The sequence below is a fragment of the Patagioenas fasciata genome, chromosome 12 (genome assembly GCF_037038585.1).
Source record: "Patagioenas fasciata isolate bPatFas1 chromosome 12, bPatFas1.hap1, whole genome shotgun sequence".
Classification (NCBI taxonomy): Eukaryota; Metazoa; Chordata; class Aves; order Columbiformes; family Columbidae; genus Patagioenas; species Patagioenas fasciata.
This window is the reverse complement of record NC_092531.1, coordinates 16,219,493-16,242,101: the sequence shown is the minus strand read 5'-3', so window position 1 is coordinate 16,242,101 and position 22,609 is coordinate 16,219,493. Positions and strand designations below refer to the sequence as shown.

The following is a 22,609-nucleotide window of genomic DNA, read 5'->3' as shown; positions in this document are numbered from 1 at the left end:
AGGGGAAAAGGGAAGAAAATGGAAGAGGGGGGAAAAAAAATATTAAAATATATATATATATATATATAAAATCTTTACTCCATTTTATAACTGCAAAAAGCATTTCTAAGACATTTCTGAATAGCTACAATTTTCTCTTTCGCAATAACTTTATCTCATTAAATATAAATGTACCTGGACCCGATTCTTTTCATTTGAAATTATTCAAGACTTCTTTCACTAGATAGGTAAAATTAGACCAATTAATAAACCTGAAAGCCTTCTGTCACAGGATTTCCCCCAAAAGGGCTTTAAGAGCAAATTTAGCACTGAACTGCTTCAAGCAAGCTCAATGCCTGGTTTTCTCCGGCTATAAAGGCAGCAGCAGTTACACCAAGTAACAAGCCTGCTACTGTAATACATCACCCATCGCAGCCTTACCGGCATGATAAAGTGTTTGCTCATGAGGGGACTGTGTGGCCAGTCCAAACAAAGACCACTTCGTCTTGCATTTCCTAGAAATCTTTTAAATCTTTTTTTTTTTTTTTTAAAGAAAGAGAAATGGCCACAAAAAACCTTTTTTTTTTTTCCTTTTTAAAAAGCAAAGACCTCTTCCCTCACATGACAGAGAGCTGCCTGCCCACCCTTTCAAACAACTGCTCTCTTGCAGCCTATCCTACGTATTTCATTCAGTTATAAACAAAATAATATTATAATCACTTGGGGTTTTATTACTGTTACCTGGAGACACTGCCAGCAGTTTCCTTCAGCAGCTTGCTGAGTGGATGAGATTTGCAGGGAACCTAAGTCAATCAAGCCAGGAAGGTCATCTTTATTGCAGAGAGAGAAATAAAGCCTGGATCAGCCTCTTAGGTTATTCCACCCCTCCGCCCCATCATTTCCCCCTGCTCCTGATGGCTCCTGTTCCTCAGAGCTCCCAAGGAGAACCTGCAGGAGAACCACTGGGAGAGCATCTCCCCACCACTGACTGTGGTGCACCTTCTCCCTTCAAGAAGCAGGGTTGTAAATCTGTATCTCTGTATCATCTCTATACCATCTCTATATCAATCATCTATCACAAGTGCAAATCCCTGATCATTCCAGTACTTTCCCACAAATAGAAGAGAGAAACAAATAGAGTGGTCGATCACCTCTCCAAACTATTATTTTGTTAAATTTGCTCTGGTTTGGGCAAGCAGGGATTTACCCACCAGATGAAGCCCTGAGCAGTGGTAGTTCTGTTTTGAAATGTACAATCCACAGATAAGCATGCCCCCGCGCTCTCTGTACATCCTTATGTTCTAACTCACCTTCAGATCCTACGAATTTCCTGCTTCCACTGACATTAATTACATGGCAATGAGTTTCCCGGGCTGCACAAACAGCAGACCGCTCAGCCTTGACCTTCAAGCAAAGTGCCAGGGGACAGGAAGAAAGGTGTGCTTGGCCACCAACACTTATTTTCCCTTTCACCCTTTCGGGGAGGCCGGTATGACATCTGCTGTACCTCACACCTGGGAGCTTTGCCATCCCAGCCTGGGCAACCAGTACATTTGAGTCCCCACTCTTAAAGACCAAAGGACAACTGCCAAAAGCAACTTAGAGCAAAGGTTCCAACCTTCCCAATACTACCTGCCTCGTTCAGACATCTTCTTACGACCAAAAGCCACAGGATGGCTTATCCCCAACCCCAAAGGGCTGGCCCACCTCCTTTTGTGGCTGATGTTTCCAGTGAGCCCAGGCTCACCCCAGCAGGGCTCCTACACGGGATCCACCCTTGATCCCACGGGAGAACCAAGGGGGCCGCGGCAGCACACATGGGAGGTGACAAGGGGCAGATGAGAGCTAAGTGGGACCCAGAGCAGCCAGCTTAACCAAAAGGGCAGCCAGGAAGCTCTCCTGAAGATGAGAAGTTCTCTCTCTACCAAGCTGGTTGTCTAAATTGAATTCGGTTTAACTTAAAACATCATTTAAAATGTCTGCACCTATTCTTGTGGTGTTCTGGCACTTGCTGTACCTCTCTTAAATCTCTTGGCAAGTGAGCTTTCCAAAGCAAAGGCTGCAGCATGCAGCCCTCTGCTCTTTCTGCACAACACGCAGGCTCCCAGCAGGGACGCAGCAACCCGTATGGGATTACAGACTCCACGTCGCAGCGGGTCAAACACACGAGGAACTCACTCCACACCGTCAGTCTGTCACCTTCAGCCCAGGACCGCTCTCAGGGAATGACAAAAAACCCAAATAGGATCGTACATATAACCACAGCACCACAGGCCAACAGGGATACCGCCCTAACAGGATCCGGCGCCAGCAACTCCTCAGGCAGGATGGGCTCAAATCCACCAGGCAACTGGATCTAAGAAGAACGGACAATCCCATGGTTTGTTTGAAATGTTATAGAAGACACAGGTTGAATGTTAATCAGAAAGAAAAAAGTACTGATCATCAACATATCAATGGGCTCCGTTTAGCTTTCAGTGCTCATTATTGTCTGGTGTGAGATGCAAGACTGAGTCTGTACGGATATTTCCAAGTTTCAAAGTTATAACTGCGGTTTTATTCCCAAAGGCTGATATAGAAAGGACTGCAGCAACTCCACAGAACACTGAAAGATTTAAAAAGAGAAAAAAAACCCAACACAATAGCATCATCCAAGTGACAGCGCTCAGGAACAGGGCCTGCAATATTTTACAGTGATTCTGTTATATTCCAGCACACGCAAGGACGTGAACATTTACTTTAGTTAACCGCAGAGTGCATGAGCATGCAGAGTTACATGAAAAAGGGTGCTTTCCAATACAGTGTGTGGCAATTGAGAAAGACTAACCAGAATATTAAGAGATAGCCATATTTTATTATTATTTACCATCAAGGCACCACAGGAACCGCTGCAGCTCCTTTTTTTCTGCATATAATCATTATATAGACAAAACTGGCAACAACCCCAAACTGGACGTGGCTTTTCTGTCTCACCACACAAAGAGAGGCAGATACAAAGACAACCAGTGACGTTATGTTGGCTACCAAAGAAAACAAAATCCAAGCCACTGTTCTTCACTGCACACTCTCTGTTTGGACAGGAAGAAAACACACTCTAAGAAGTCACTTTCAAACCTCGTTTTTGGATGAAGAGTTGCCTGTTTTGCATGGTAACTAGGCATGAAATTACACCAGCTAGAATGCAGGCTGCTCAGTGTTTTTTTTACGTTGGCTATCAGTCAGGCACATGAGTGCTCCGACTCAGATGTAACTCGGATGCCATGCCAGAACGTGTCCCATCAGCACCACACTTGTCACTTTAGCACAGGATAGTTTTGCAGGTATGCCAAAGCAGCTGAGGCTCAGAGTGCATTGCTTTCTTGGCAGGTGTTCCTCCTTGCCTAGGGGAGACAGACAGAGGGGAGTTCAACATCTAGAAAAAAATAAGATTATTGTAGCCCATCAGATATGATTTCCGGTTTTAATGATTAAAGTTGTGTCACAGCAAGAGCCAGGAGAAAAAGCAGGTTGTTCCTTAGATTGCACGTTGTAATATTCTACTGTTTACTTGCACTTATTTTAGACCAATTTCCTTTCTGACAGCATATCCCAGTTCTTCTCTGTCTTCCTTCACCGTGTGCCCAGCTCTCATACTCTCATTAGAGAAACTCCCTGCAACTAAGGTTAAGCACATTTAAGGTTCACATTGTCCTCACACTCCTTAAGGAGACAGTTTCTTCAGCAGCTGCTTCTCCTCCACTCTCGACACTTCCAACCTCAGCTTTTATCACTGTGCTGACCCTCTGCAAGTGTGAGCACCCCAATTTACACGTGCAGCCAGACTCTCCCTCATGGCGAGAAAGTGGTTCACTTTGAGTAGCAGTTACAAAAGGAACAACATCTGCTCTGTAACTGCTCAGCAGAGCGTTGCACAAGAGCAGTTACTTTAGCCAGCCTGATATTGCAAATGCCAAAGGAATTTGGTTCCTTCATATCTCTACTCACGGGACCTCTGTTTAGAATATTTGAAATTACTTGGAGTCCATCACACTAAGAAGACCCCCTCGGGTTTCAGCCCAGTTTTCTTACTTTCATCACCTTCCACCCTCAGGATGTTTTTTCCCCATTTGCCAGGAAAGAGTCTCACTTGCACCTCTGCACACTTGGCTCCCCCCAGCTTTATTAAGAAATCATCTTCAATGAGTGGTCTGGTTCATAAAGGCTGATGGAGAACCACAGGTTTGTCTCTGCAGGGCTCTTATTCATTAATTCTGTGATGCCCTCTGGGAACTGAAAGAGATTATTTTTGCAATTTCTACCTGTGACTGCACCTCACCAGTGGGGAAGGGACATTTCCCGAACCTGCTCTGGGAAAAGGCCCATTCCGGCAAAAAATGCAGTTCTCCCTCTCCCTCCTGAAAACAAGCCTGCTCTTGCCTCCCCTCACTTCAGCGCTGACGGTGGAATTTTAATTGAAGTGACTGGTGGAAGAGGGGAGGGAAGGTGTGGTTTGGCTGCAGGACACAGAGTCAGGACCTCTTACCCTCTACACCTTGCCCTGACAGCACCTCCTCCCGTGCCCTGGGGATAACCCCATGCCATGTGGTGAGTCAGAGTATGAGAAAGGTTTGCAAAGTGCTTTGATGCTGAAGCACAAAATTCTAGACCTGAGGTAACAGTTCCTTCAATGTACTGGGAAATCAGGTTCCTCCAAGTTTCCCTGTGAGCAAGGTCAAAACCACACTTCTTCTAGCTTGCTTGGGAATGACAGCCAGTCTAAAATTAAATCAAAAAGTAACTTCTCACCCTCTTGTGAAAGAGGCCACAAAAAGCCTAGATGAATCTTCAAAGCCTGAAGAGATCTTCACCAAGACAGAAATACTCCCTGGAGAGGAGAGCAAGTTCAGGCACGTGTTCACAAGCCTGGCGCTGAAGCCAGGGCACGGCAGAGCTGCTGCTCTTGAGGGACTGGGACTTGGTGATGGAACATCCCGCAGAACTGCCCCAAGTCACCTTTTGCCACAGTCACCTACCAGATTTCAGTATTTATCCATGCTAATGGAGCAGAAGAGAACATCAACATCAAAGCAAAAGAGCTTAAAGGGAAACATGGCACATCCTTCTTGTGCTCTTGCTTTCTCCCATGGGACTTCTCATGGTAATTTGACAGAGAGTTGTTTTTCCACCCAAACTCTACTTTGAGTCAAGAGGCCGGCAGTGACAGCGCTATTTGGGAATGGAACGGAAGAGCTGTCAGCTAGCTTTGTGGGGTTAAAGAAAGCCAACCCAAAAAACCCAACACAGGAGCCAGGAGGTGGCAAACCTGAAAGCCAAAGAAGACAAACACCAGGGATTCAAAACTCACCAGGGCTTTGTCAGCATACAGAGCCTCCTCTCTCCTGTCACTGCCTCCCTCCCCTGCATTTCAAAAGATGAGTGTGCACTTCTGGACAGGACTGGTTTCAGCAAAGTCTCTTTGTGAAATGAGAATGAGAACATGTGCAGGAGAAAAAAAAAATATCAGGGGCGCCATGAGGCAATGGGGAAATTAATACAGAGGCTGCAATAAAATTCAAAAACTTTAGAAAGCAATTTTTTCTTTCCAGCTGTCAAGCACCCTGTGAAGGACAAGGGTCCCTCTGCGCTGGTGCACACACTTGTCTTTTAAGCCAAGTCTACCTCCGAAACAGAAATTCAACACACTTTTCCCCAGAAAAGGTTCTATTGTCCTGCAGTCACATTGCCAAATTCAGACATTTAATCCCAAGTGTGAAACAGAAGGATTCCAGTCCCGCTTTTAAAAGGAAAATCTCCAGGCTACCGCTCCATCACATAACTAACACCAGCTTTTTTCAGGCAGGAGACAGCACAGCTCCCTCTCCTCCAAAGGAAAGGGAGGCAACATATAAACAACATATCACTGTACATCCCAGCCTCGGATCCTGCATACCTCCAGGAGTAACCAGCGCTCACAGGCTGAGGCACCTCGGCAGATGTATGGCCAGGCAGCTATAAAAGAGCCTTTGTGCTGGCTGAACAGAAACAAGGCATTTTCTGTAAGGGAGACGGCCTTGACCACCTAGCAGAATAAACGGGGTTACACATTTCACACTTCCTCTGCACCAGGAACCGCAACGGTAGATGGCACAAAGCAGACACTGCAGGCTGGAGAAACGACCTGTTTGCTCTCACGGAGCCACGTCGGGGATCTGGAGGAGCCACATTACAACCAGAAGGAAGATGACACTGCCTTCACCTTCCATCTTCCCTGCTTGCGGTTCCCGTATGAGAACTAAACCACTTGATTTAAATGTGAGCAGATCTGCAGTTCAGCAGACACTTGCCCCTGCAGTAGCATCCGTGCAAAAGATCATCACAAATGCTTCTGACTCACAGTCCAGAGCTCCAAAGGCTTTTCATCCCAACACTTAGGCATTTGGCTCCTATTTTATAGATTTTGAAATATCCTTTTCATCTGCACCCTAGTTTCCAGTTCTGAAATTAGGCTAATTCTTTAAGTCTGCAAGAGTTATGATGTTATTTTTGGCATAGAAAAGATAAGAAACCACGTGGATGGTTTCTCCTCAGTATGAGCACATGCAGCAGGGATGCTGCTACCATCAGCAAACTTCAGGATTTGGTCAAGCATGCTATTCCGTAGGATCAGAGGTGGCTCTCAGTTGGGCCTGGTAAAATGCAGCAACAGGACAAAGTGTCTCTGAAAAGGCTCTCACAGTGACTACAGCACACATCTCAACTCCAAGGAGTCAGAAAGGGGAAAAAAGATTATTGGAAAAAGCCAAAAAAAAATTGCTCTGTCCAAAACCTGGGAAAGTCACAGCTCGCCAACATTCCCAGAGAAGCAAAAGCCCTGATGCTTTATGGAGATTAAATCTGCTGTTGTCTCTCCGTTGTTCGGTTTTGTTTGCTTTGTTGTTGTTTTTTGTTTTGTTTTTTTAAATAAAGTTCCCCTTGGCCAAAGATGTTAGGAAATGTTTTCAACAGGAGAAGGATATAAAACCAAACATGTCAGTTAAGTAATCTGTGTTAAGGTTAAACAAACAGGGTAAGGTGAGGTAAGGGTAAGGTTTCTTGACAAATCATCTGTGATAAGGTTAAACAAATTTCTCTTTTGTCAGGACAGCAAAGGGAAGAAAACTTTTGCTGACCTGGACAACGAATGAGAGATGTACATTCTGGAGTCACTCTAGTTGGACAAGATTGTTTTTAGTGAAACATCTGGTCTGAAGACTATATGAAACCATTAAAATAATCTGGGTCAGGCACTTAACCCACTCTGCACCCATACATTGAGGGGGACTGTAGGAAAAAGACTAATAAAATACTCAGACCTAAGGTAGAGACAGTTCCCCATTAAGTATTTCTGCAGAATTACACATCATATTAATTGCCAACAGCCAGTTACTAAGAACTTAGTCCTCATTACCGACAAAGAACATTGACCTTTTGCAGAGATGTGGAGGAGTGAATTCTCCTGTCCCTTGGGCAAATGTTTTTTATTCCTCTCTAAGTCAGTAACACATATTAAAAGGTATGGTTACAAAGGATTAAGGCAGCTCAGTTAATGCAAACTAGCACTCTCTCCTGCATTCCTCACTAACACGGAGGTGACACGACCAGCCAAAACATGTAGCTTTAATTCAAATAAGGTTTCAAGAAGTTACTGCCAAGTAATTACACCCATTGAAGGCCTGTGAGCAGAGGAACCTTCATTAATACCCTGCTGCTATTCTCAGAACACTTTTCTAATCTGTTGCACCAATCTCAAGCGGCAACCACAAACAAGAGCAGGCAACAAGTTTCCATGAACTGACTTGTGCCTGCCCTTCAGAGAGCACACGGACACAGGGCTGAGCATGGACAGTGGGCAAGGACAAAGCACCCCAATGCGGCCTGCCTGCTCAGAAAGGCTGGGGCAACCCAAAGGTAGATGAGTTTTCCAATAATGTGCTTCTTTCTTTATTTTTCTGATAACATGCTTTGCTTTGCAGCTGGAAGAAGGTGACAGTAGTGCTTCTGGTACTGCAAGCAGCTTTCTGCTACCCTTTTCTGCTTTCTAATGAACTGCTGGCTGAGTTCAAACTACAGGTTCCCATTTATTTCATTGCTAATTCTAGCCTCTGTCCCAGAACCTGTGCTTAATCCTCAAAGAGTACCAGATGCTTCTGAAGACTGCTTCCAAGAACAAAAATACAGCACTCAGCTGGAGCTCCCTAAAGCCATTCAGTAGGAAGGATTAAACCCAAAGACTTGGACGGAGCTCAGATCCAGTGGGCATGACCCTACCTGTGCTCTCCTCATTACACAAGAGCCCAGTGTGCCTTTTCCTAAACCTCCTTCTAAGCTAAAGACTCCAAAGTGCTGGCTCAAGGAGCCTCATCTCACAGCTCTGCTGAACATCTAAGGGCTCCCATCCTGTACCGACACACGCTTTCAGCTATAAACCAGAACAGGCACAAAATGAAGTGGTTTGCTCTACTCCAGTGATGTTCCCAGGACATCAGACCAAGGTACAATGCCTTGGTCTGGACCAAGTATGGACAAATCAAAGAGTCTTAAAAAACACCCTGGGTCCTTAAGAGCAATTTTGGTCACATGCAGGATTTGACCCTTTTACTGAAGTCACTGTTACCACACAAGTGGCAAGTAACTGGCATGAAGTTCAATTGGTTCTCAAGCATCCCACTGATAAAAAAGTCACCTTTACTTTTGCATCATTAGTGTAACAATACTTTAAACTTGCTCAAAACACATCTGAAAGAACCACTGACAACTAACTTGCTTTCACTGAGGACACGAGCAGAAATTCACTTTTATGTAAGAAACTAATCAGAAATAACCAGAACTCAGCTTTGAGTTCTGCAAGGACCCACAAATACACTTTCAACTGAAATACCAGAACTTAAGAAAACAAAACCCATTAGTTCCTCCAGCCCTTCCAATTACATTCCTCACTTCTTTGTGACACTTAAAGGTCATTTCAGTCTAGGCATAGAGGAAGATAATCCCCACCCTTCATGCAATCAGGATTTCTGGCAAGATTTTAAGAGGTCTCCAGCTGATAACCATGAAAGTTCACATCACCAGGAATCCAGATAAGCTTTTAACACAGGAAATTAGTGCTAAAATGTTTTAAGCATTTTAAGGATCAATTTAAAATGGTGCAACAGTCCAGCAAAGTAGAACTCAGTTCGCCGCTCCAAATCAGATGGTTTGAGAACACAAAACAGCAGCGGCAGCTTTTCAGCCAAAGGTGTCTACAGGAAACGAGGTTAGACAAAGCCCAGACAATTAATCCTCTGTGCAGTCAGATTACATACTCAATGCCATCCACGGAGCACCCAGCTGCAGTGCTACCTGCCTGCTGCAGGGACTGGGCGTTCCACGTTGTCATCTTGCACCTTTCCTGTTCATCCATGAACCAACGGTTCTCCCACCATGGCCTAAAAAGCCCAGTTCCTTATTAACTTGTGTTAAGTACACTTACGATGCACAGGAAAGATATGCATTTCTCATTAGTAATTGCTGCTGCAAGCTATTAAAAAAGAAACATGGCAGTTACTTTTTTAGAAAAGTAACAAGTAAATATTACATCAAAACCCACCATATATCCATCCATTTAAAAGACCCAGCCTTTGTTTCTTCTTTGTAATAACTCAATTGTTTTTATTAAAAAATCCAAATATTTCTCAAAACACCATACTCCAACTATAACACAGCTAGCACTTGAAAGTATTTGAGCTGTTTCTACCATCCCTTTGGTGACCTCAGCTAGTTTATATTAAGCCCCTTCCCCACATCAGCATTTCATTTCTACTTCCCACCACCAAACAAGTCTGGCTTTTCTCTCCCATGCTTACAGGCTCTGACACCTCCATGCTGCTGGCGCTTTAAACTGCTCAGAGAACTTGGCCTTAACAGACTGAGGGGAGAAAAGCAAATATCCTCTCCAAATTTACGCAATTAACCCTCCCTCCCAAAAACATCCAGATCACTTTTACGCTCTACATATAGACCAGCTAAAACCTTCTATACTGAGAGTCCCAGCTGAAGACACTTCATGTCCACTTGAGCTGAGAAAGACATTTTTTTTACTGTCTAGTCACATGGTACATTTCACAGAGTTCTGTTTATACAGAGGTAGCCATAAAGTGGTTTATTCTCCCACTCTCTTATACACAGAGATAAGCAAAACCAAAACTTGCCAACTTAAAGTTTGATCAGACATAATTGATAGGTAACTGACTACACGGGTATTACTGGGTTTTATATTGATTTGATCTGGAGTTTAACCATGTCCTTCCAAGGTCTCCAGTCAGGTAGGATTCACATACAAGAGGCAGCATGTAGTTATGACTGCAGCTCAAAGCCATTTCCTCCAAGTACCAACTCTCACAGTTGTAAAGTAAAAATCTACCCTTCAAAAAAGGGATGGCTTTCCCACCCGTTCAAAAGAAAAAAATCTATTAAAAAGGTTCTAGTCTGACTTACCTCCCTCTGACTATCCCCACTGCAGCTCAACAGAACAAACTCAAATCCTCAAGTATCTTCTGAGTGCTTTAATTAAGACACTGGGACGATAAGCTATGTTATTAGAGTTCTTTGTCCTGTCATGCAATGAAGGATTAGCCTTTCCTGACTTGTCCTTAAGATAACAACTAATCCTGTTGCCTTCCTAAACTCAACAAGCTGCACAGATCCTCACTTCTAACTCAACCACTGCACTTTGAGATGACAATAATGGGGTAAAAAGTAATACTTCTGTTTGCTGGATTCATGGCTGAAGCTTCCTTAGAGTCTGCATGACACCAAAGTCCCCATTTCAGCAACCCTCAGCTTAGGCATTAGATCAAATCATCCAGCTAACTAGGGATAGATTAACTGTGTGCTCACAAAAACTGGGTCAGTCTCAACCAGCCTCCACAGCCTGGAAAGGCACGTGTGTGCGCGCACAAATGACACAGCCTCCCTCTCTTACGGCCAGCAGAAAGTTGGTGAGATCCACACAACAGCTCAGAGCTGTTATACATGCAAAGTGGTTCTTGAATTCTACAACTAACAAAAAACCTTCACCAACCAGAGTTCAGAAGTCACTGAGAAATGACTTAGTGGTCTCAAGTCAGCTTTCTCCTTTTGAAATATTTGGTTTTCGGATAGTTAATTATTTTTCCGAAGTGAAGGGGCTAGCTTAGGACTTGGGTGCAGATCTCAGATCTGAGATCTGCCTCCTATTCCAAACCCTCCTAACCCACACCTTGGTTTCACAAACCCAAACTGCAGCTTTGCTCTCTCGTTTGACCTCTCTGCTCTCCTCCTCAGCAAACACTGCTGCTAAAATTAGCCCACAGTGGTCACACCACACTGCCTTCCCCACCATCATCACAGACTCCCCGTCACATCAGTCATGTATTTTGGTCTCACACTGAGCTCCATGCATCACCTACCCTGCCCAGATAATGCTCTTCTCTAGCCCTAACTGTGTGTCCTTGGACAAAATACCATTCCTTGTTACCTGCATGAAGCTCAATCTTCATCCCTCCCCAGAACAGTCACCCACCCACTTCCAGCTTACTCTGAAGCCAAAAAGGCATGTATAAAGTATTTCAAAGATCAAATTTAGTGCGTAAGGAAAGCTAATTTATAATAATCCACCATAAAACACTGGGCATGCTTATATCCTCCCTCTCACACACACATGCAATTTGTATTGTACATTTCTTGAATGAAGAGATGCAATGGGCTGCACACACATGGCAAGATAAGGTATCTGTTGCTGTCAGGGTTTGCCAAGTTCCTATGCTCTGGCATCCAAAAAAAGTACAAGCTAGAAACAGGCTGAATCTCCTTTCTCATTGATGATGGAAGATTCTTTCTGAGAGGATAAAGCAAGGAACTGGAGGTTAGTGGCTAACAGCTGCATCTGTCCCCAGCCTTTCAGTTCTGATCAATCGCTGCAGGACCTTTATCTTTCTTTGGCTTCTGGCTGTCTTACAGAAAATCATAAACTTCAGTTTAGCCCATGAGAGAATCCATTCCAGAAACTGTATGTTCTGGCACTGCCAATGTACTTGGCAGACATAACGTGTGCTATAAGGGCTTTTCTAACTTCAGTGAATTTCAGAGTAGCAATTATCTTCAATTACTCCAGATGAAAGACCACACAAAATGTTAATTCAAATCCCCCTTCACCCAGAAGCCCCTTGTTATCTACAATCACCACTGCCCTACTTTTTCCCTTGCCAACACCCAAAAGGTTGGACCTGCTCTTCTTGGATGTCCACATTTCCTGATGTGATCCTTTCCTTTGTCACAGCTTCTTTTCCATTATACGTGAAAAAAAAAAAAATCCTGTCTCACTTCAGGACATTTAAGAGTACCTGTTGCTGGTTTGGAGGAAAGCACTGCCCCCTCCACACAGACACAACTGCTGCTTCTTACCTACTTTATCCCACTACCTCAATCAAAACAGAAGGAAAAAACAGACAAAACATCTGGGCACTTGCAGCAGCAGCTAGCAGTACCATCAGCTGCTCCACTGGATCCAGCTGCTTCTGTCACGCTGTAGGACACGAAGCAGCATCACCTGAAAGTAATGTTGTGTCAAAAGGGTTTTATTACTAAAGAAATTAATGGGATATGATTCATTACTGCCATAACTTCTAGCAGCTACCAAGAGCTTGTATTAAAATCACCAGCGCTCTTAAGATGGGGATATTAAACACAAATTAGAACAATAGTCTGCAGCAGCTACAAAACAAGGCTGAAACAACACTAAGCTCCAGAGAGACTGCTTCATAATTCAGATGCATTTAAAGGCAACATTAGACTCAAAACAAAAGCTGAGATCAACAATACATTGGGATCGTTTAAATGACAAAGAAGATAGCTTGTCATCAAAGCTGGAACCTGTTCTCAAGCTGAACAGCCAAGACCGTGCACGGCAGAACTAGCACTTCCCTGTGATCCACACACGATGAACTAGAACTACTGGGGGGAGGAAATGAGAGAAGGAAGGAGACTTAAGTATGTAAACTTCTTCTGAGAAAAACACCCAGCAATGTGCCCGAAGTCCTAAACACCAATATTCACTTGAAATGCAGGATCACTTCCTAGCAAGTTCAGTATGAGACTTTTGTACTCTTCAAGAGAAAGGACTGTGCTCTATATTGCTTCATTAACTGTCCAGCTCCCATCCATAAGCTTCAGAGATCGCACAGCTCCATTCTTTTCCCAATTTTTTTTTCTTCCAGTTTGCTGCTCCACCCTATAGATGGCTGAGTTTTACAGCTATTTGTCAAATAGCAGTAACGGTTTAGTTTTGTTTTTACAGCTATGATAATCCGTCCCATAAAGAACTTACATTTTAAGAGGCATGTCTCATCTATGACTCACTCGACCTGTGTCAAGTAAGGCAACGGCTACAAGCCTGGTCACAGGAGCCTGAAATCCACCACGGGCTGCAAACTGCTCTTGAAGCAGCAGCCTGGGTGTGTGAGACAAAGCTCTGCAGAGCCCAGGGAGCTTCGGTTCTCCTCCAGCTTGCACATACTGTTGCCGCTTCTTTTCTGGGGCGAGATGAAGCAGAAAGTCCAAAGAATCATGGTGTCAATTCCTTTACTGTATTTGCTGAAAAGCTCCTGATGGCAGGAAGAGCATGAACAAATCTTTGCAAGCCTTGAAACGGGCAATAACCGGTGCCCACCAATGAAGTCGTCTAAGAGGCACCGCAGAGAGTAGCGAAGTGACAGAAACACAGGAAGAGGGAGGAAAAAAAAGGGTTTTGAGACAGACTGCTGTGAGCAGAAAAAAAACACAGCCAGGCCTGGAGACAGATTTGGGCACACCACCAGAGGCAGAGAAGATGAGCAGCACAGTAAAGACATTGTGGGATCCCAAAATCAGAGAAAGGGAGCAGTGACAGTCATGGAGATGAGTAAAATGACTCTGGGCATAGAGCCCATTGCAAGAACAGCGCAGGAAAAAAACCACTCACGCTGAGGTCCAGCAGGGCTTTCCGTGTCCGAAGCACTAAGAAAGAAAACGAAACAGCTGGGGTGACTGCAAAGACCTGAGCTCCGTGTTTGTGCTGCCACTTGAGAATCTACAGAATAGGAAGTGCAGGAAGCGAAGGAAAAGTGCAAGGTTTGGGTCTTCTGAGGCCAATGCTGTTTTGTTTGCTGAGCCTCGTGCTGTCGCTGCTTCCCTTTTGACGGGAATTGTGAAGAACGTGGTGGATGAGCAGGCACAGATAAAGTTTTTGCTCTGTCAGAAGTTCACTGAAATACACTTTGCAATTCACTCACAGTGGCCTGTTGTTTGATGTTCATGAACGTGCAAGACATGGAAAATGTCGCTTTTAAACCAAGCTTTCCTAGCACAGCTGTTACGACAGCTGTGTTATTTCATACAGCTATTGCTTTATCTTAAATAAAATACCAGGCACATTTAATATAGTTGTCTGGGCAATGAGAGGACCAGATCAAAAAAAAAAAAAAGAAAAGACGACAGGTTTTTTAATTGAAAAGCCTCAATTAAATGAGAGTGGACATATTCCTTGCAGAAGCAGCGTGCTTTCAGCACTGAAACGCTCCCCCCTCTCCAAAGCAGCTGAGCCTTAGCATCTCACACTCACAGGTTAATAAGTAACATCCTTCAGTTTATACACTTCACACAAACCAATTTTAAGTAATTCATGGCATTTGGGAGAATCCAGCACTACAGATCATTTAACACAAGCTGATCAAACAAAACTGATTTTGAGAAAGGCCAAATCTCATTCTGTCAGATAGCATTTCTAAGTCCAGTTGTATGCTGTCGTCAGCTATTTCAAGCCAAAATTTGAACATATTGAATTTAGGAGGTCTTTGCCAGTTTCAGGAGGACTGCTGATCTTCAGTAAGTTATCAAATGCCACACGGAACGCACATTCACACGGTAAGTTATTTCACCTCAGAGAAAAAAATTATGCTGCTAAAAACTGTGGAAAAAGTTACTGACTCTTACAAATGACTAACCACAATGCTGGCAGTACATAAACTAGTTCCAGGTCTGTACACAGGGAACCTGGAAAGCTGCTGCTAGGCCAGAAGGTCTTTATGCACAAAAGATACGAATTAATTACTGCACCTGGAAACCTCCCTCCCTTTCCTCGGAGGCTTTACCAGCGCTGCACTGTGAACTGAAACAAAGCAACAGCTTTTGGGGGCAGAAATTCAGTGTCAAAAGTTTAACACGTCTTTGCCAGTGAAAGAGCGGATCAGCAGCAGTATCTGTCGTTATCTGTAACCATGGCTCGTCTCTCACACACGCAGAATTCCCCCCTTTACCACATCTCATAAAAGGACAAAGCGATAGTTGCGTACAAGTCATAAATGTTTGTGTAAAAAGACAAACTGTTTGCCCTCTCTTCTGCTCTCAACTTCTCCCTCATTTCAAGGACAAACCCACCAGCGTTTTCCCTGGCACAGGAGGAGGAACTGCAGCTCCAGCCTAGCAGGTGTTTTCAATCAGACAGTCTGGAAACACCCAGGACTTGTTTCAAAGCACCCAGTACACCCGAGCAGAAGCCCCTTCACCCCTGGGAGGAGCCATCAGCCCCCCAGCAGGAACAGCAGCAGGAAACTCTGCCACAAACAGGCTGGGGATGCTCATTTTTTTTCCCCCAAGATGCGAAATTTCACAGCCACACCAGTGTGGGCAGACCCCAAGTTTCCGTGTAAGAGCAGTGGCTTTTCTCTGCTGACGTCAAGGACCTGCTGAGCAGGCGTCTGCAGGATGGACCTGGGCTGTGGGCAGACTGGGAGGCAGCTCAGCACGCAGGGTGACAGTGCCAGCCACCATGAGATATCTCTGCCATGGCTGTAGGTTGGGGAAAAAACTGTCACTGTCAGGGCAAACATCTGTCAGCTTTGCACATTTCAACTGCAGTAAGTCGCAGAGGAATTGTATCATCTATTTTCCACGCCAACACCATGACATACCCAGCTAAAGAAGATAAAAGAGGCTTAGACAGTCAAGACTGCAGGGACCCATGGCCATTTTGATTTAAGGCTATTCCTTTCTTGTCTAAATAAAAATATCTCTTATGAATGATGAATGTTCTTCCCCTCGCCCCAATGTGCCTAATGTCAGGGTCCATTTCTCTTCTTACTGTTGCACTTCTGTATTTGTGTAGGTCTATCCCAGGGTGACACTTACAGGAATCAAAGAGTGTAGAAATGGTACAGTTGGATGGTCGAGTTGCGCAGGGAGTTGAGCTCTGGAGGAATCGCTGCACAGGCACACGATAGCAACGCCCTGCTGCCAGCCTCTCCCACCCTCTCCTGAACTCCCCTAAAACACACATCTTATCCTCCATGCCCCCATCCTTACCTCGTAGGACCATACACACTGCACTCCCGCAAACCTCCGTACGCATCTTCCCACTTCCACGTCCTCGTGGGTGGTGTACATCTCTCGCAGGCACTCGCCAATGTGGGGCACCATTCTTCGCAGGACTTCCCGGCTCATGATCACTCCTGGTCCCCCCATGCAGAAGTTCTCACCCGGTTCCAGCGCCAGCTTTCCCATCTCCTCTGTGGTGCCAAGGCCAGTTTGCCCGAGAAAGAGGGGCTCACTGCTGTTCAAACTCCTGAGGAAGTTCTCTAGCTTGTCCCCTTTGATGTAAACGTCATCATCAGCTCTCATAAACCATTCGTATTTGTCCAAGTAGTGGTCATGCATGTATTTGAGCATCATGAAAGATTTCTTCTGGGGTGGGTAGGAGTCATCTACACCTGGAAGCGGCACGATGGGGATGGGAATAGAGGTGTCTGAACCCTCGCTGGAGAAGAATTCAACCTTGCCAGGAATGCTTTTGGACCATGTTCTAGATTGAAAAAGACAATAAGGACTAATTAAGTATGCAAACCAAGGCAGGGAGAGTGCTACCAGAGACCACCCAAAGGAACTACACCTAATCTGCTTCACAAATTTTCTCTTTATATGCCTTGAAGGATTTTTTTTTCCATGCAACTAAGAAATGCAGATAGCACACAGAGCAATTGGTCTAACCCACAAAAAATTCTGACGTGACAAGCAGCTGAATATCATTTTTGCAGCTCTGACAGAAAAATAATTCAATAGTAGTAGTTCACTAGTGGCAGGCAGGCTTTCTTAGGCACATTTAGTATTGGTGTAACAGCTATGGGTCACAAGATACAGAGAGAAACCAAAAGAGGCCAAGATGGGCAAACAATTCACATACAACTGGATTTAATGATTCCAAAGCAAGTAATTCAGCATCATATCCACCTCCCAACTCCCCCAAAAGCTCAAATGTGCCTTCAGAAGTACTGACTTCCAAAGAGTAAATAGATGCAAATTTCACATGAACTTGTGAGGAATCAAGTATCCTGTGAGAAACCAACCAAACAGCAACTTCTCCAGATGCTACCTGGAGAAGCAGGTAGGGCTTCTACAGAAATAAAACACTCCAGCTCGTTTGCAACAGCCAGAGAAGCGCAGAGCAAGCCAGCGACACCAACCTCAGACAGGTCTGCCCACTCCAGCAGAGGACTAGTAGAAAAGTAACCCCCAAGAGGTGCATCCAAAACACGTAATCCCAACGGAGAAACTGCTGCTACCAGCACCGGCGCCTCCAGCAGCTTTCCACATACTTCAGATTTAAGTCAAAATGAACGTCACAAAAGAGGAGTCTTTTCTGTGAGATGGCACACAGCAACGACATCTGCTCCACACCTTCTCTGCTCTCCTCTGCCAAATCCAACCTGCTTGTGTGGGCAAACTGGGTCACTTTTGTTGCAGGAAGGATGGTTCCCTCAAGGCAGACTGCAGAACACTTCACTGCCTCCAGGGAGCATCTGCAATCATCTAACTGTTACAGCCTTGCCATAAAAATCATGAATTTTAAGCTTGCAGTACCATTTTCTCAAATTCTACCTGGGAAAAAGCAGATTTCACATCTCCTTCACAGAAATTCACAGAAAACTATTTTTATTAGTAAACCAGCAGATTTTGCCCCCTCTTCTATAGGAGGAGAATATTTTCTAATTATGTTTGACAATTGTGCTCCAAATATAATTTCTATTCAAAGCTGAATGTGAGAACACTCTTAAGGCAAAGGACACAGTATTCCCTCGATGCATCACTGTCACTTTGACCAGATGCCTCTCAACACAGGTTTCTTGCCAAAAGCAGAGCAGATTTTGGGCAGTAGAGACCATCTGAAATTTGAAATCTCCAGAATTAGCTACCATACAAAGTCTGAAATGTACAAATATTTCAGGAGAAACATTCCTTAAATCCCACCGGGAAAAGTAAAGGTATTTAATTAGTACTAACTAAACATCAACTTTGACACCTCAACAGTTACACCCTAGTTCAGCTTTTTGTAATGAATATCACCCAATTACTTTAAAAGCTTTGTCTTCTGGATTTCTTACCGCTATGGGTAGTGTTTCATAGCAAAGGTTTAGATCCCAGCTTCCCACAAGAGCACAGAGTGAAGCCAGTGGAAACATTCCTGTTGACTTCATGACGGAGGTGATGAGGACTCTAATCATCAGTGATGCAATTAATGCACCATACTACTGGTTAGAAATTCACACCCTGTTAAAGCATTGAAAACTGCCCATTTTAAAATAAGACATGCTCATATCTTGAACTTTCACTATTAAGGAAGTTCCTCTGTTTATTTGACACCCACGCTCCACATACAAATCATCTGGTCTTTTCATTCAAGACAACACTGTAAATTGCTCTTCCCGTATCAACTCCCAATCTAAGGTTAAAAGACTTATTTATTACTTACTACATTCTAATTCTAATCTCATAAAGAGAAAAGGCAGAAGAAGCTACTGAGAAATGCAGTTCATCTCATCCACTGTGACCAGTTCCCAATGCAACTTTAGGTGGACCCAGGACACTTTCCAGACAATCACCAAGTGAAGTTATAATCTAAAGTATCATGGAAATTTCTGCTTACTGAATTTTTATTCAAAAGCAAACAATGAAGTTTCAAACTTGCTCTCCATATCCTGAAAAATCTGCCTTTGCAATGTTTATAAACTGTGGACAATGCATGAGGTCTTCTATCACTCCAAGCTTTAGCTCTTTTCCGGACTCTTAAGGAGCAGTCCCCGCCGCTTCTGTTGGTTCCCAGTTTAAATTTACTCCTTGCTCTCCAACCAGGCTCCCTCACCTCAGGACCTCCCTAAATATTGTTAAGAGAAGCATTCCTGTTCAATAAAGAGGGAACAAAATGTGTACATCCATAAACCCTGGCTTGTTTGATTCCCAGTCCTTGCATTGTGCTAAACCCCTTAGCTCAAGGCCAGTCTGACCCCATTTTATTATGGATCCGAGCCATATTTAAATTTCATACTAAACCAGAGATATATCCCTGCATATGTGGGGGTCACAACATGCAAAGACCATGCCCTAACGATAAACACACCCCAAGGATCAACATGTAACTTGGGTCGCACCACAACGTTACTTCAGCCTTGGGATCCCACGCTGACTGTGCCCCAGCTCAGCTTGCCTAAGCTGTTGCTCATTTCCTGTGACAACGCAATTTCTAGGATGACACGACTCGTGGTGTCGTGACTGTGGTTTTGATCATTTGTTCGAACTCAGACAGACAAAATACGTTCCCACATCGAAAAAATTGCCTAAGTGTCTGTGTCAACGCAAGTGCTGCTCAGCAGAGGCTGAAACAATGGGAGTCACACCATGTGCTGCTCCTTATGTCTAAGCCACAGCTCGCTGCTCCACACAGCCCCTTTTTGGGGAGAAAATACAGAACAGTTTGCTCAGGAAACATGTTGCACCCAACCCAAGCAGCCAAACCACAGATTGTAAGATGAACTGTAAGTACATTTTTCTGACCCCAGCTATCAGCAGAACTAAGGACTGGTAAATGCAGGGATTAATTCTGATCAAAGCTACTATTACGGTTTTTTTATCTGACATGGCAAAGACTCAGACCTGGCTCAGTAACTAGTGATCCTGCAGATCAGTGTGTTAACAGCTACGTTTCTTGCCCATCCTCCCACATTCAGCCTAGTTAAGCGTGTTTGCTCTCAGGTTATGGGCAGCAACTTGACCCTTTGGCTCCTCCAGTACAGGGCTCTGGTCTCAACACCTTCCTCCTCCTGTGGCCCCACCAGCACCCACTCCCACGAGCTGACATTGCCTTCCTCCTCAAGGCTTCTCTAATAGTTAAAGACTTGCAGATTTTATCTGCAAAGTAATCATACGTTGGATAGTAAAAAAGACATAGGAAAATATTTTTAGCGAAACCTGACACATTCCTTCCCCCCACAGGGACTCCCCATCACCCTTAGTTGTTTAAAGGAAATGTGGTCACAGCGTTCCTGCCGCCAGGCTCCTGCACCTGTACTTGCAGAGACCACCTCCTGCGCGGTCATTGCTGGTAGCCTTACCCAGCTTAAGGTCGTCTCAACTCTGTCCAGAGAGAAATATCAGGTTCTGAATACAACTGATACAGGTACTGAACCGGTCATTTAAAAAACACAGCAACCAAACTGCTCTGACAGATCCCAACCTTATCTCTTCTGTGTAATCTGAATCTACTCGGTTAAACAGGAGGATGCGCATGAATCAGGATGGCAAGGCTCTCCGATACCTTCCCCTTGAGCAGCGCTGAAAGCGAGTACGAGGGTGTGCGACCTGGTTTCTCTCAGCACACAGGGCATGTAGCTCCAACAAACTAGAAGCTACCCCTGACAAGGGAACAAAAGTGCAATTTAAACAAACACATACATAGAAAAATTAGGTAACACTTTCTTAGAATAAACCTTTTAGTTAGGATTGCTCTGATATTGGTGGCTAACAAGTCAATTTTAACACCTCTTAACTGGTTTTGTGCATAGGATATCCTATGTGTACCCTCACCTGAGTAAGTCACAAGCAAACTGGGTGCAAAAATTTTATAATGGCTGGTGCAGCTTTTTATGCAATACAGAAGACTCTGTGCACAAAAAGAGTGCTAAAAAAGCCCAGTATTAGCTAAAAAGTGACAACTACTATAGTTACCAAATGTTGTCATAAGTGAGTTCTTCATTTAAAAAGAAGTTTAAAAAGCATAGCTTGGAGCAAGAGAAGCACAGATCTGGAATGTTTTATCTTCAGTTCCCAGTGTTTATTATTTATTTGTATTACCTTGCTTTGCTATCAACTCTGCAGACTCAGCAGAAGCACAGTCAGCAGTGTTATGCAGACAGTGCTCCCTTTGTAGAGACCCAAATTGGAGATGATTACAAAAAATATTATTTGGTTTTTGTCTGCAGCTTGGGAACCTCCTTTAGTGGAGATGAGCAAAACCTTTTAAAGTTTTGAGAAACAGTCATCTGGTATAATTACACTGAAGAAAATAATAATTTGTGAAGAACTCAACAAGGTAACAGATCTAAAAGACTGATTTCTTGAATACACGACTCAGCTAAATTTGATGTTGAATTAGGGTTAGTTTTGCGTAAGCATTTTTCAAGGTCCCGTCTTTCCAGCAACGGTTGCTACAGGGGAAGCAATGAACCACAGCTTGGCCAGCAGAACTGAGCACGGGAACCAGCACGCTGCTCCTGCACATGGTGCTGCAGATGACCAGCATGAGAGGTTGAAAAACATGCTGCTTTTTTAAAATTTCCAGATAGGTTTAAAAGAGCTTGTCAGTTCAGATCTGCATTACAGAATTCAGATTCTGAGGGAGAGCTGCTTTCAAATTTTTGCTGGACAGCATGCTATCTAGCTTTAATGGAGAACCCAAGCAGTTTCCACAGCTCTTGAGAGTCCTTTGGATTAAACTCCTCCAATTGAAAGTGATGCCAGTTTTCTGTCCATGGTTATCCATCTACCTTCCTTGTGGAAACAGAGACAGATACGGATCCATCATCCAGAGGCACACCGATTCTCTGTGGGTCAGACCGAAATCAAGGCCCAAGTGTCCCAGAGGTTTGGGTGATATGATTGTTTTGGGGTATGTAGGTGACCTAGTACCTCCTTATCCCCCATGCACCAATGCCAGTTGCTCTCACTGCATGTGTTTTATATTGTTCCATAAATATTCTTGCAAATTTTAGGTAACTTCTTACTGCTAGGAATGCTAAAGTATGTCATACTTCTGCTAAAGGATATAAGAGCAGGACACACCCGAGTTTTCACTATTGCAATACTGTGGTATGATTGATACATTGGGCAAAATGTGTATTGCACTGTCACGATGTCTAAAGTCACTTCACACAACCTCCTCCCAAGATTTAAGTGTGCACACTCCACAATCCATCACATTATCTCATTAGCAACCAGAAAGGACTAAATCTGAATAGCACCCAGTCACCTGGACCGAGGCTCCAAATTTAAAAGCAGCACAAAAATGTGTTTTGTATTACACTTCTGCAGCAGCTAGAGTGGGCTTAGACAGATAATACAAACTCCTCTAGACCCCAAATCCTTCTGGCTGCCTTTCACTTAAGCTTTTCCAAGCACTCAGGTATTTAGGTTTCAGTACAGTCTGTTTCCTATAAGCCACCACGTTTGAAACAAAGCCTCCCGAAGGGCATTGCTCTGCCATGGGAGCGGGACAGCGCAGCAGGAGCCCCAGCATCAC

General features: G+C 44.1%; 1 protein-coding gene across 1 annotated transcript in view; it reads right to left on the bottom strand.

The window, feature by feature from the left end:
* CHSY1 (chondroitin sulfate synthase 1) overlaps positions 1-22,609 on the bottom strand; it is a 72,726-nt gene that overhangs the window by 46,606 nt on the left and 3,511 nt on the right. The window contains exon 2 of the mRNA XM_071813983.1: positions 16,351-16,846. Coding sequence (XP_071670084.1) covers positions 16,351-16,846 — 496 coding nt within the window. The remainder of the gene's footprint in view (positions 1-16,350; positions 16,847-22,609) is intronic.